The 14,642-nt window shown below is 42.7% G+C and overlaps 1 protein-coding gene and 1 long non-coding RNA gene across 2 annotated transcripts; one reads left to right on the forward strand and one right to left on the reverse strand.

The window, feature by feature from the left end:
• Positions 1–6,595: 6,595 nt before the first annotated feature.
• On the forward strand, positions 6,596–7,154 carry LOC115797111 (uncharacterized). Its single transcript, XR_004021384.1, has 3 exons — positions 6,596–6,685; positions 6,776–6,841; positions 7,031–7,154. It is a non-coding gene; the product is annotated as an uncharacterized LOC115797111 (long non-coding RNA).
• A 675-nt stretch (positions 7,155–7,829) lies between these two features.
• LOC115796665 (myosin-2 heavy chain-like) lies at positions 7,830–14,013 on the reverse strand. The gene is made up of 15 exons (XM_030753027.1): positions 13,971–14,013; positions 13,343–13,444; positions 13,114–13,196; positions 12,075–12,131; positions 11,802–11,915; positions 11,631–11,717; positions 11,348–11,449; positions 10,778–10,888; positions 10,460–10,573; positions 10,269–10,385; positions 10,016–10,129; positions 9,702–9,818; positions 9,202–9,315; positions 8,904–9,020; positions 7,830–7,892 (listed from the first exon to the last, which is right to left on the reverse strand). Exons 2-15 carry the CDS (start codon positions 13,419–13,421, stop codon positions 7,830–7,832), a joined length of 1,389 nt encoding a protein of 462 aa, XP_030608887.1. The 5' UTR covers positions 13,422–13,444; positions 13,971–14,013.
• Positions 14,014–14,642: the final 629 nt, after the last annotated feature.

Here is a 14,642-nt window from a genome sequence, read left to right on the forward strand (position 1 = left end):
GTCCCAAAGAAACCACACCCCATGTTACTCAGAGGTTGATGAGATGGGCCGCTGAGGTGGCCCCACTCGGATCCTCGTCACTGTCTGTCTCCAAATTTTATTTGCACTTTAGACATGGAGGGTTTTGGGGGGGCAGTGTGGGCAAGCACTGACGACCAACAGTTGGCGCTTGTGGCATAACTGTCCCCTCAATTTTAACTGCACCCTATACACCTCATTCACTCACAAACATTAACACATAGACCTACAAGTTGGGGAGGAGGAGGGGTGGATGGGTCATCTTACACCCAGATTTCTTGCGTCTCGCCCGGGGTAGGGGTCGGGTGGTTCCTTGGGGACCGGGCTGGTGGCGTCCTGGGGTCGCTGTTGGCCCTGGGGTGGTTTCCACTTGCCCCGCCTTCAGAGGGTGGGTAGCTATGGATGAATGTGTGTCTTTGTGTATTTGTCACCGTCTCCGTGAGTATGGGTGGGTGAGTGAATGTGTATGTATGGCATATCTGTGTGTGGGTAAGTATGTATGGGCATGTATGAGTATCTGTGTATAAATGTGTACACGGGTGTCTGGGTGTGTTTGTATGTATGGCTGGACCTGGGTCTGGGCCTTGTGCCTTGCCTCCTGGCCGCTCCTTGCTGGTTGCCTCCTCCCCCCTACCCCCCTGGGATGGGGGTGCCTCGGGGTTCCTGGGTGGGGCTGGGTGTTCTGGCGTGGGTGCTGGCCTGCCCCCCTTGGGGGTGCGGTGCGGGGCTGCGTTGGCTTCTTCGGCGTGGGGGGGGGGGCTGTGTGGAGGGTCGGGCGGTCCTTGGGTGCCGTGGGCCCGGGAGCCCTGCCGCCGGCCAGTGCAGGGGGCTGGCCGCTGGGGGGGGGCTGGCTTCTCATCGCCTTGGGTTCCCTGGAGCCCTCGCTCCTCGACTGGGGGGGCTCCGTCTGAGACCACCCTCTCCCGTCTGCTGGGGTAGGTGTGCGGTTGTCTTTGGACTGTGTGGCCGGGGGTCTTCCTGGCTCTTGGTGGGCTGCTGGTGGCCTGGGGTTCCGGGGGCTTTTCCGTACCTGCCTCTGGCTTCTGATGGGTGGAGCTGCAGCGTTTTGCCATCATTGGTAAGTACGTTCCATGACACAGACACAAACATGACACAGACACAAACGCCCACTCAATCACAACTCAACAAAATTGTTGGTGTGCGTAACATGCTTTGTTAGTTTTGTTTTTCACACACAAATTTATTTTTGCAAGTATTGATAGTATTTTTTTATATATTAAAGTGATGAAGTATCTGATTAATAGATTGTGCTCTTTCCCCTTTTTTTTTGCTCCCTTTCTCTCTCCCTTTTTCTTCTCTTTATTTTCCTCTTCTTCAGCCTGTCAGCTCTGGCTGTTACATAGTATGTGGAAAAATAACTCAGATAAATAAAATAAAGGGTTAAAACATCAACAAGAAGAGCCTATTGAGAACCTATAGAGCTCATCTTGAAATAGCAAATATGTTTGGCACAATAACGCATTCAGATCACAGTTCTGCTTGCAAGATCTACCAGACATGACAGGCTTTTAAAAAAACAAAAAAAAAAAAAAAAAAGAAACCACACCCCAGCAGCCCCAATGACTTCAGGCCCATAGCGCTCACCTCTGTGGTGATGAAGTGTTTTGAGAGACTCATCAAGACATTCATCACCTCCTCACTGCCCACCACCCTCGACCCACTACAGTTTGCATACCGGCCAGACAGATCCACAGATGATGCCATATCCTTCCTCCTCCACAAGACCCTTTCACACATAGACACTGGTAAGGGGAACTATGTGAGAGTGCTGTTTGTAGAATAGAATAGAATAGAATAGAATAGAATGCCTTTATTGTCATTATACAGGATGTACAATGAGATTGGAGGGCCACTCCTGTTCAGTGCCATGTAACAGAAAATCAAACTCTCTAAAATAAAAATATTATAATCTAGTATAATCGATATAATCAAGAGATATACAGAAATAAACAATGTGTAAAATATACAAAAAATAGAATGTATAAAAATATATACATACATTGGTGCATCTGTACATTGTAAGAAAAGTAAATGTGTGTATACATATAATAATGAAGATGATGAATATTGCACTTGGTGAATGAATATTGCACTAGTGAATGAATACTGGATATTACACAATATAGGAGTGATAGATATTGTTCAGTATGAATGATATAATATTGCACAGAGATGTGGGTGTTGCACAGTTTCAGTGGGTGAGTATGTGAGTTCAGGGTGGTGATTGCTCTGGCGAAGAAACTGTTCTTGAGTCTGTTTGTTCTGGCTTTGATGCACCTGTAGCGCCTGCCAGAGAGCAGCAGGTCAAACAGGTCAAAGCCAGGGTGTGAGCTGTCCTTGATGATGTTCCTGGCTCTGCTGATGCAGCGGGAGGTGTAGATGTCCATCAGGGAGGGGGGAGGGCAGCCAATGATTCTTTGTGCTGTCTTGACTACCCTCTGAAGCCTGACCCTGTCTGCCTCAGTGCAGCTGCCGTACCATACTGTGATACAGTACGTCAGCAGGCTCTCAATGGATGAGCGGTAGAAGGTCAGCAGCAGGTTTGAGACCAAGTTGTTCTTCCTGAGGACCCTCAGGAAGTGAAGTCGCTGCTGAGCCTTCTTGATAACAGCTGTGATGTTATCTGACCAAGAGAAATCAGCAGAGATGAGGACACCAAGAAACCTGAAGGTGTGGACCCTCTCCACACGCTTGCCGTTGATGAAGAGGGGAGCTGGGTCAGTCCTGTGCTTCCTGAAGTAGATTACAGCTCAGCATTCAACACCATAGTTCCCTCCAGGCTGGTCTCTAAGCTGCTGGACCTGGGCCTGGGCCCATCCCTGTGCAGGTGGGTTCACAGCTTCCTGACCAGCAGACCACAGGTGGTACGAGTGGGTCACCTCACCTCATCTTCCCTCACCCTCAACACCGGATCCCCCCAAGGCTGTGTGCTCAGCCCTCTGCTGTACTCACTGTACACCCATGACTGCGAGGCCACGTCAGAGTCCAACGTCATCATCAAGTTTGCTGACGACACTGCTGTTGTGGGACTAATCTCCCACAATGAAGAGACAGCCTACAGGAGAGAGGTCTCCCGCCTGGAGAACTGGTGCCAGGAGAACCACCTCCTGCTCAACGTCAGCAAAACGAAGGAACTGATCATGGACTTCAGCAGGAAGCAGCAGAGGGACTCCCATCTACTTGTCATCAGTGGTGCTGAGGTGGAAAGAGTGGACACTTTCAAATACCTGGGAGTGACCATCTCACAGGACCTGTCCTGGACTCATCACATAAACATCACTGTGAAGAAGGCCAGACAGCGTCTCTACCTCCTCAGGCGGCTGAGAGACTTCAAGCTCCCACTCAAGGTGCTCAGGAACTTTTACACCTGCACCATCGAGAGCATCGTGCGTGGGAGCATCACCACCTGGATGGGAAACTGCACCAAGCAGGACTTCATGGCTCTAAAAAGGGTGGTTCGTTCAGCTGAACGGACCATCAGAACCACCCTCCCCAACCTGCAGGACATTTACACCAAGCAGTGCAGGCTGAGGGCCATGAAGATCCTAAAACAGCCCAGCCACCCCGGACACTCCCTGCTCCCATCAGGCCGGCGTTACCGCTGCCTGAGGGCTAAGACTGAAAGGTTGAAGAACAGTTTTTACCCACAAGCCATCCGTCTGCTCAACTCTGAGCCCTAACTGGACCATTATTGCACAATGTAAATATTATAATTTATAATCTATAATTCCACATAAAAGTGTGTATAGTGTATAGTATATAGAGTATAGTGTATAGTGTGAATTACTTTTTTATTTTTATTCTTCTTATTTATATGTGTGTGTATATATGGTTGCAGGTACAAAATACATTTCACTGTGCATTGTACTGTGTATAACTGTGCATGTGACAAATAAACACTATCTTAATCTTAAATCTTAATCTTAATACACATGCACGCACGCACACACACACACACACACACACACACACACACACACACACAAATCATATACTCATACTCACACATATGACTGTCACACATTCATGCGCACACACACAGAACTTACATGGACACCAAGTGTGGGTGAGCGGCAGTGACGTGCAGTCAGGGGAGGCAGGTGAGGCACGGCCTCACCTGTCATCGTGGAAATATAAAATTAAAAAATAAATTAAATGGTTATATTCATTCAGTGATTTGTATTTTAAAGTTCTTTTCCATTTAACTACACCATTTTTAGATTAGTTTTTTCAAAATCGCTGAATTTTCGCATTTGCCGGTCAAATACTAAGAGACGAACGGTGAGGCACCAGCCCGGCGAGCCGCACCACGGATTGCGCAATCGGTGGTGCGGCTCAGTATAGTCATTGCCAATGACTACTAACTGTGCTGGCATGCTATGCAGTGAGACCGGATTACTTTCCCTTTGCATGTGGCTATTAAAATGTTCTAACACTTTTACTATATGAACTAAATTTCCATATTTTAGCTGGTGTATATAATGCACAGTTTTTTTTTTGTTTTTTTCATTAACAACTGTATGTGTGTGTAATGCATTCTTGTGTTGAGTGATCATGAAACTGCTGCGAAGAGACACTAGGTGAGGCACGCAGTTCTCGTGCCTCATGGTAGGGGGCGCTGGTGATCCCAGGGACTCTACGACTCCTCGGCGGCAAGCTACCATAAACAGTTTAGCAAGGCCAGTTAGTTTTTCCTGTTGCTTGGCCTTATGTTCAACATGGAAGATTACATAACTCAACTGAAAGAATTTTCTAAACTGGACTTTCAATCGAAGCAGAAGATAATAATTAAAGGAAGACCAACACCGGAGCTAAAAGGTTTGCTTCAGACTATGTTAATGTTAAACAAAACAACTGTTGCCAATCAAATGGTGAATAAGCTATATGTTTGTAAATCTGATGTGATGACGTCAGTGCCTCACCAGTCACGACCCTCACCGCACGTCACTGGTGAGCGGGTACCAGCACAGAGCCAGTGGCACCCCGGCGAAGCAACCAACCCGGCCCCAAACCACAAGCCAGTCCCTACCCCCGGCAGGGTGCATGAAACTGGGGTGTGGAAGACCAGCCCTCCCCCTCCTTCCACTCAACGTGTTTGGAGTGATATGTTGGGTGCATGTGAGTGTATGGAGTGGGAAGAATATGTATATGTGTGTGAAAGCTACATTATTATTATATTCAAACTTAAAAATGCTCTTTTTGTGTCATTCACCGTGCACCTCATGAGAGCAGCTGTATATTGGCATTCCACGTGGGGCTGCTGTGTCTTTGTTGGGTGCGCATGCTCTTAAAGAAATCCCCTGCAAAGTCTCAGTGCATACATTTTGCTGATGGAAACTATACGCTCATTCTGAGCTATCCTTTTTTGGACAGGCTCAATGCAGGCCTGAACTCAAGCCTCCGTCCTAAAGGATAAAAATCATACACAGATGGAGTTTAACATTGCAGATTAGACACCACAGGGCACCATGTGAATGTGTAATACATGAGCAGCATGAGTCAAAGATATCTAGCTGCTTTAAATGAGTGGTCTAAACTGCTCTTAGTTGTGTAATATTATTTATAGAATGCCATTACACAGGATGTACAATGAGATCATGGTTTGAAGGTTTTGTGAATGATTATGTGCATCCCATTCAATTTTTATGTGTCTTCCAGTAATGTCACAAAGTTAAAGTGCATGAATACATCCTGGCAAGTACCAGCACATGCAGTGCTAGAATTAAAGTACTAGAAGTACCTGGATGGTGTACTGTACTAAGTAAATGGCTGATTTTGAAACATTGCACTTCTTACTGTCAGTATTCACCAGCTTGGCTGTGGAGGCTGAGGGAGAGGAGGTGGGGGGCACCAGCCAATTTTCAGCCAGTAGGAGGAGGAACACTCATATTTATTAATTCAGGTTATCCGGCTTATAGAGTTGATAATTTTTTTGGTCCTGATAAACTTCTTAGAAAGTCAAAGGATGCTCAGGTGTGTAGTACCCCAATTTACTGTATATGAGATCATGATCCATGCACTGCTCACAAAAACAGAGTTCAGTTAGGTAAATTTCTGGGATCCTGTTCCAATCAGTCAGGTAGCAGAGGGGTTATTAATGAGTTTCAGCTGCTTTGGTAATAAAATAAAAAGGCTAGCAACGGCACCCTGAGTGCCATAAGGTATCAGGATGACATCCTTGGACCCACTATCAGACCCCACGCTGGTGCATTGTCAGGCATGCATGCAAACACATGAGGGCCGAACTGACAAACTACTGAGTACCATTTTAAGTTACTGCAATAAAATCCAAGGACCAACTGCATCTTTTTTTTTAATTTATTTGATTTTCAGGGTGTTTTTGAATCTGTAGGTTGATCAGTTTTATTTCCTTCAAGTGACCTGGCATCCTGTCATTCCTCACACAGACCATAAGAGTATGGATATCCCGCGGATTTTTTTCCCATTGAGATCTGATATGCTTTCAAAGTTTTCCTTGAGCAGTAAATTTTTCTTTGCGCTGATGCTAACCTGTGGTTTTTGTGCTTTAAAGCAGGACTTCCTGAGCCGCCTCACTGCAGCCTGACGCACACTCTGCTTCCTGTGGTGTGCGTCTACCTCTCGTTGTTTTCAGCTCTTCTGCTCTGTCTTTTGGGAAGCAGCAAAGGTCAGCACATAGAAGAAATGACTGTTTTTAACCTTTTTTCTTGTCCAGTTGTCATAATTTAAATGTTCTCCAAAACTTTTTTTGCTGCAGATCAAATCGACCCTGTGGTTGTGCTGTACACTGACGTCACCAACACACTGAAGTGCAAGAGAAAAGGTAAACACACATACACAGAAACATTGTCATAAAATTCAAAATTAATGGCAGCAGTCCATGTCAGCAGGGTGAATAACTGCACCACAGTTGTATGAAAAGGACAAAAAGACACAAATAAACAAAAGCTCATAGATGGGGAACCTAAAAATACACTGAAGTAATTTTCAGATCTTTTTTTTTATCTTTTAGGTCGAGTACTGAAGAAGAGAAGGAGGTCTTCTTTATTATCTTCTGAGGTTGAATACAGACTCGTTTGTAGACAGATGCTTTACCCTGTGCAGACTTACAAAGCCGACAGCTGATGAGGGGAAATGATGTCACTTAAGCACTTTGACCTGCTGTTACACACCGCAGAGGTCTGTGTGTGTGTTTGTGTGTCTGTTGTCCCGGTCTGCACCTGGGCTCACTCAGCAATCAGGCCCAGACATTATAAAATTCAGGTTGTGCAGGACCTGCTGGAGAGACTGGTGAAAGGAGAGCGCCACCCTATCCCAGCTGACATAGGGTGAAAGGTCGCCAGTCAGTCGCAGGACGAACGCAGAGAGACAGACAACCATTCACACCAATGGGCAGTCTAAAGTGACCAATTAACCTAACCCCAGTAACTATGTCTTTGGACTGTGGGAGGAAACCAACGCAGACACGGGGAGAACATGCAACCTAAACACAGAGAGGTCCGGGCCAAGGTGGAATCAAACCCAGTGCTAACCACCAAGCTACCCTCATTCTTTTGTTATTTACTAAAATGTATTTATCACTCACTTCCTGTTTGGTTTCTTTTTCCATTTATTGTTGCTCCCCACGTTACCCTCAGCCCTCCTCACAGGGAGGTGGTCGTCCACATTAGATTCAGTGATCCACCATATAAAATAAATACATACACTTTATTAGATTTATGAAGCTCGCTGTTTTGAGTAAAACACTCAGAGTAAACTGTGTGGCTGTGACATTGTCCTGCAAGTCTGTGCTGTAAACAGCGTTCAGTCCTTCATTCAGTTTCTTCTCCAGAGGTCTCTGATTCTTTCACAGCTTCCTCAGCTGCTGCCTTTACCTGAAGAAAAGATGAGACACACACAAAAACCAGAAGGTTGCACTTTTATCATTTGAGACCGCATGCAAGTCAGAAAATCAAATGTTTGGTCTGCCATATTTTAGCGTGAGTCTAAACAAGAATAAAAACATGAAAATGGAGTTTAAAGTGCATCTACTCTGCTCATTAACTAAATTACCATTGTGTTATCCTTCACTTCATTGGCTCCTGGGTCATTATCAAGTTGTTTCATATTAACAATCTCAGTTCTTGTTACTGTAATACTGTGATAATACAAAACATACCAGTTGGTGTGAATGTGGGCATGAATGGTTGTCTGTCTCTCTGTGTTAGCCTTGTAAAAAGCTGGCGACCTGTACAGCGTGTACCCTGCCTCGTGCTCTATGATGGCTGTGGCATATTTAAACCTTTTAAAGCTGTGAACAATTTATTAACCAAAAACAAACAAGAACTACAATGCCATTTTGACCTGTGGGCTACAGGGTACAATACTTAAATGTTGTTGCCTTGTTCCATTAGTTTATTAAATTTTGATTATTTGCATTATATTATATTACATATAATATTACTTTATTATTAAAATATGTGTGCAATTATTGAGTCTCATCTTGAAAGTCTCAGTGAAATCATGATCTCAGGAGCTGCTGGTTTAAGAAGATCTTTTCACATCACAAACGCTGCTGACTGAGAAAATCTGCCCTCTGCTAACAGAGCGCAGCAGAGTCTCCCCCTGCTGGTCATTAGAACTAATGGCGCTTTAACACACCTCTACACTGGCTTCACTTTTCACACCCACAATCTGTTACATATAAGTATGAACACTTTATTTTAAACTTTCATTTTAAACATTTTACATGATCTGAGAAATTAGCCCAATGATATATTTGATTACACTGTAACCAAAAAAGGAATAAAATCATATTATAGCTTGTTGAATATAATAACTGTGGGTTGTAAGAATAAACTCAGACATCCAGACTTTGATAATGCAGTTAAATGAAATGTATAAACCTTTGTGTCTTTGGTCTCCAGCTTCTTCTTCAGCTGCTGTAGGCTCGTCTCAGCTTCCTGTCTCCTCTGCTTCTCCGTCTGAAGCTGCTGCTGTACTTTAGCTGCTTCCTCTTGCAGCTGCATGTATTTGTGTTATGTTGGGAGAAAATAAATATTTTAACCATCATTAGCTGTGTGCATCCTTGACGGATGAGGATACTCACAGTGAAGTTGTGGTCAGAACAAAACATGTATGTCAACATTTCAATTGTTCATTAGAAATCTTGTGTATCTGCAGTGAAAGGAATAAAATATGAACCTCTTCATTCTTGGCCTGGAGCTTCCTCTGTGTGGTCTGCAGCTCCTTCTCATCTCCTTCTCGTCTGTTCTTCTCAGCACGGAGCTCCAGGACTTCACCCTCTTTTTCTTTTATCTTGAAGAAATGAGAAACATTTTTACTGAACGGCGAAATCATTTGTTCTGTGATCATCTGTGTTCATTATCTGCCTTCAGGAACGTTTGCAAAGATAATCAGAGACACGTTTAACAGAACAGACAAACATTCAGTCTGATCATGTCAGTTTATTTTTAACCATAATGAGGACGACTTTCACTGACTGCAACAGTTATTATCAGAATTAACAATCTTTAAAAAATAAATGTGGATTGTAGAGAAGCAGAGAATTCCAGAGAGAAACAGCAGCTAAAGTACAGAATTTTCCAAATTGTTGGGATACGGAGTAAAAACGTAATTAAACCTGAATACATGTAACAGAAGATATGAGGTGATAGTTTAATGACATAATAAAAAGATATAACCTCTTTGCTGTTGGCGTCCAGCTTTGTTTTCAGGGACTGCAGAGTCATTTCTGTGTCCATCCTCCTCTGCTTCTCATTATTAAGCTGCTGCTTTATTTTAGAGACTTCCTCGGTCAGCTGTAGGGACAGAAAAGGCAAAGTTTTCTTTGGAAGACTTTCGGACTTCCAGTAGATTTTTAAATGTATTTAAGGTATCCGTGATGTATAAGGATGCATACAATGAAGTCTGGTAAGGAACTCATGTTGCAAACTTTGGTTAATTAAGATTAAGCTCAGACACTGAGCAGCTTTATTGACAGGAACAAAATATGAACCTCTTCATTGTTGGCCTGGAGTTTCCTCTGTGTGGTCTGCAGCTCCTTCTCATCTCCTTCTCTTCTGTTCTTCTCAGCACGGAGCTCCAGGATTTCATCCTCTTTTTCTTTTATCTTGCAGAAAAAGTAAAACAATGAAGTCATTTTTACAGGAATCTTTTTAAAGAAATCTTTTCTTGTTTGTTTTTCAGCTCATTTCTAAATACAATTGGGACATTTAAAAAAAAAAAAATACAGAACTGAAGTAATGAACCTTTTCATCGTTGGCTCCCAGCGCCTTCTTCAGCGTCTGCATGGTTATCTCAGCAGCCGTCCTCCTCTGATGTTCATCCCTGAGCTCATGTTTGACTTTAGCTAGTTCCTCATTCACCTGGAAAGGCAGGAAAAATGTGAAGGGTAGCTTTGGAAAAGTTTATGCTGAGGAAATAAATTTACTATATGAACCTCTTTATTCTCATCCTCAAGCCTCAGCTTCATGGTCTGCAGGTACCTCTCATTTTCTTTCCTCCTGTTTTTCTCAGCGCGGAGCACCAGGGTTTCATCCGTTTTATCTTTCAACTTTGAGAAAAGGAGAAAATTATGTCAATGGAGGTACTTTTTTTTTGGGGGGGGGGGGGCTTTCCAAAGCTCAGCTGGGTTGTGAGCAGTCACTCACGCTGCCAACAGTCTTTGCCCTGACACATAGTGTTGTTTTCATTCAGTAGACAGAGATATAACTTGATATCACACTGAATAAACAGAGCGAATGGTGGAGATAATAACCTCTTTTTGGCTGTCCTTAAGCTCTGTCTTCAGAGTCTGCAGGTCTTTCTCCAATGATGTATTCTCAGAACAGAGTGATTGGAGCTTGCCCAAGTCTGTGTACTCCTCCAACTGAAAGATAAATGAAGAGCCAGATTGCTTTATTACACTCTATCTTCCCCCTCTTTAATTCCAGGTTCATCTAAAAAGTTCTTGAGCTTTCTCTACAAAGCACTTTGACATGACATGATTTGGTGCTAGAAATACATAAAATATATATTTTACATATTTGCATGAAAGCTGATTAAAATTGAACTGATTCCTTCAATAAAATGGGTCTACTTTGTCTTCCAAATGAAAACTCAGGAATGACAGTAACGTTGCTGCCCTTCCGCACTCTGAGGTTTCATCCTTAAAGCCTTTTTGGCTCCTCATTGCTGCCGAGTGCTGCTCACTGGGTCATTACTTGGTCCCTCCAGTGAAGGGCTACCTTTGTTTGTGAAGTACCATGAGGCGGCCATTGTGATGTTCCACAAACCGAACTGAACAACACTGACTCTGTATCCATATTTGTGTGTGTTTGAGTATTACTTTCTCCATCCTTTTGATAGCGAGGGTAAGCTTGGTGAACTTCGTCTGTGACTCCTCCATCCCTTTAAGGGTGTCGTTTCTCAGCCACTCAAGTTTCTCGAGCTAACAGACAAACACAGTTGAGGATGGATCAGTATCACACTAGTCATACTAGGCTACAGCTTAGCATAATGACTACATAATAACTGTGGGAACAGCTGGTCTGGGTTTGACCACACCAATCTGCCCAAGCTAAAAAGTGCAGAGAGCAGGAACACGTCACGTGACTTCATTTGTTATATACCTCCTCCTTCAGCTCACAGATCTCCTCAGTCTTGCTCTGGAGTTCAGCTTGTGTCTTCTCCAGCTGCTCGACTGTCTGTTTGAGCACCTGCTAAAAGGCAGATTGACAGATGTTTGTCAGACAGCAGTGCTGCTGTGGAAAGTGTCTTTAGACAGTATGAAGAACATGAACCTCAGTGTTGTTGATCTCTGTTTCCTTCTCGGCTGTTTGCAGCTTGGTATTCCCTTCATTCTCATCCTGGACTTCAGCTTTTATACCTTTGATCAGAGACTCACAGGTAGGCATCTTTTTTTGGTGGAAAAACAAGTAACCTTGAACTTTTTTCATATTATTTTAGTAAATTCTGTGTTTTTATTCAAGCTATTAATGATGGAAACCAAATATGAATATTAATGGAAATGAAATGTTTTCAAGAGAAGATAAAGAAATATCTTTGATGTTCACCTCACTGGTCTTGCCTTCATTGACCTCATTTGTCTGGACCTCGTTCTCCTGCTTCACCTCATTAATTTTTGAGAAACAAGGAAATGTGAGTTTAAGAAGTCAGCATGACAACAGCTAAAATCTTCATTACGCCACAGGTATAAATAAATGATTTTTTCATAATCATAATTTTTTTTAAATGCCATTGAATTGACATCTTTTTGGAGAATACACAAATAGTTTACTGTATTTGGAAATTTAATAACTAGTAGATGCACAGATACATGATAGATGACTGGGGAGAAATGAAACTTAAAAAAGACACACAGCTGCTCAGCCAGCAGTCGGTAAAAGTGTTTGCCAACAAGTTGCATCTACCATTGAAAATACATTGACTGTCACACTCTGCTAACCAAATTAGCAACGAGGTTTCCATGCAGCTCCATATACACAGCTCTTTGAGCTCAGTTTCACCGAGGGACTGCTACTGTAGCGACCTCCAGCAGCCACCTCTCCAGTTACAAAGTACACCCTAGTGACCATGGGGGGCCACCGACATGACCTCTAGGCCTGCAGGACTGCGGCTTTAGCAACTGATTTCACAGCAACTGCAGTATGAGCAAGCCCTGTGATCCGCCTGCCTATTGATCAGGGAATATACAATTTTCCCGAGCAAGCAGTGGTTGCCAGTCTTGAATTAGCTCATTGAGCTTCCTCTCATCTCCTCTTGGACATTCCTCAATCCTTGGATCCCTTGCCTTCAAGCTTTGTGCACCCCCAGTCTCAGTTTAGTCCTAGAACCAGCTCTGATAAGCTCCAAACTTCGGAAAATCGGACTCTAATTTTCCCATCTGCAAATAACTGTAAATACACTTCCTGATAATTTCTGTAAGTTCCTGTTTGTTTTGGAAAAAAAATGTATACACTTTTTATACAATTTTTATACACACTGTTTAATAAATAACTCTTCCTCAGTTCTGTGTTTCTGATTCATCTCAGATCAGACTTTACTTCTGACCTAAGCTGCTCTTTGTTTGCAGACAGGATATTATTGACTCACAGGTTTGGTTTCATTTTCTGGCTTCAAAGCTTCTGTTGACTTCCTCTCAGCTGTGTTGGAATGCTCATCTGTTTTGCTTCCTCCTGTCAGAAACATGAGAATCATGTTGGTAGCTCAGCATTTTGTTTCATATGTATAAAGCCTCAAGTTATCCAGGTAATCTTTGTCTTTACAACATCTTGAACACTAAGATTATTATTATCAGATTCAGAAGGGTTGTTTGACCTACTGCTTTGTCTCCACTTAAAGACAGCAACAGCGAGAGCACCAACAAGAACGGACCCAAAGACAACTGAACCAGAAGACATGACCTCGACCGGAGAGAAATTCTCTGGAATGAAAAACATGCATTTAAAAATGACCTCCATGATACAAAACTACAGAAGAGAACACTGCAATTTTTTTAATGTGTTTTTTTTTGTTTGTTTGTTTTGTTTGTTTGTTTTACTTGATGCTAAAAATGTTGAAAAATAAGGCTAGCTTTTCTGAACTTTTTTTTTATATATGTGTCAAGAGTGATTTATTATAAAGGGTCAAAATAACCTACCTGACCGACCTTTTAAAAGTTTATAATTTAAATATAATTCTGTCTGAGCTTATTTGTGCTGTTTGAGAATGTTTTTGTCTCTGTAAATCAAGAGAAAGAATCACCTTAAAAGGAAAGACCAATACCTCCTCATTCTCTGGCAGTTCAGTTTGAACTTAAATTGTGAAGATCTCAAATAAAAATAAGAAATACAATAGTAATGTCCAATTCAATTCATACAGTTGTATTTCAGCCCAATTAAAACTTAAGGGAAGCATACACAGACCTTAAATTTGCATCATACAACACCAAATAACCAGACAATATTTACCTCAGTAATCAAAGAGTTGAATATGATCCCTTAAAGGCGAGTATGGCCTTGTGACTTCACTTTATACACTGTTTAAAGAAGATAAGCAGCACTTTGTGTAGCAGCAGGCGTGGCTTCTTCAGAAGTGCACGAGGAATGTGTGCGTGCTGGTTTGGTTTCGGTGCACATCAAAAGGAGAATACATTGGTGTTGTCAGTGTTTCATATTCAGGATGAGCTCCTGCTACACATGAAAAGGTCACTTTAAAGGACCTCGCAGTGCAGGAACCCCTTCACGAGTGCGCTCTCACTTTGTTTACATGTACGCACACAAACATGTGTCCAGGACAGACACAAAGTAGCAAACCAATAAGATGCCACATAATGTTACCCTCGTCCATCCACCAACAATAATGTGACAAACATCAACAGAAACAAAGACTTTGATTTAATCAGTCCAGAAGAGCGCTAAAAGTTTCGGTTTCACTTGTGATTTTGTAGTTTTGAATTATAATTGTTTTTATACTTTTTTGAAAAACAAAACAAATGAAAAAGAAAATCTGTATCTACAAGTGAGAGCGCAGCAAAGCATCAAACTCAACAAGCAATTCATAGCAGCAGCCTCTGCATTCCTTCAGCTAAAGAGTTGAGCTGCTTCCTGGTTCCCGCGGTCTAATTACACCCAAAGCCTGTT

This window comes from Archocentrus centrarchus, chromosome 18, assembly GCF_007364275.1.
Source record: "Archocentrus centrarchus isolate MPI-CPG fArcCen1 chromosome 18, fArcCen1, whole genome shotgun sequence".
Classification (NCBI taxonomy): domain Eukaryota; kingdom Metazoa; phylum Chordata; class Actinopteri; order Cichliformes; family Cichlidae; genus Archocentrus; species Archocentrus centrarchus.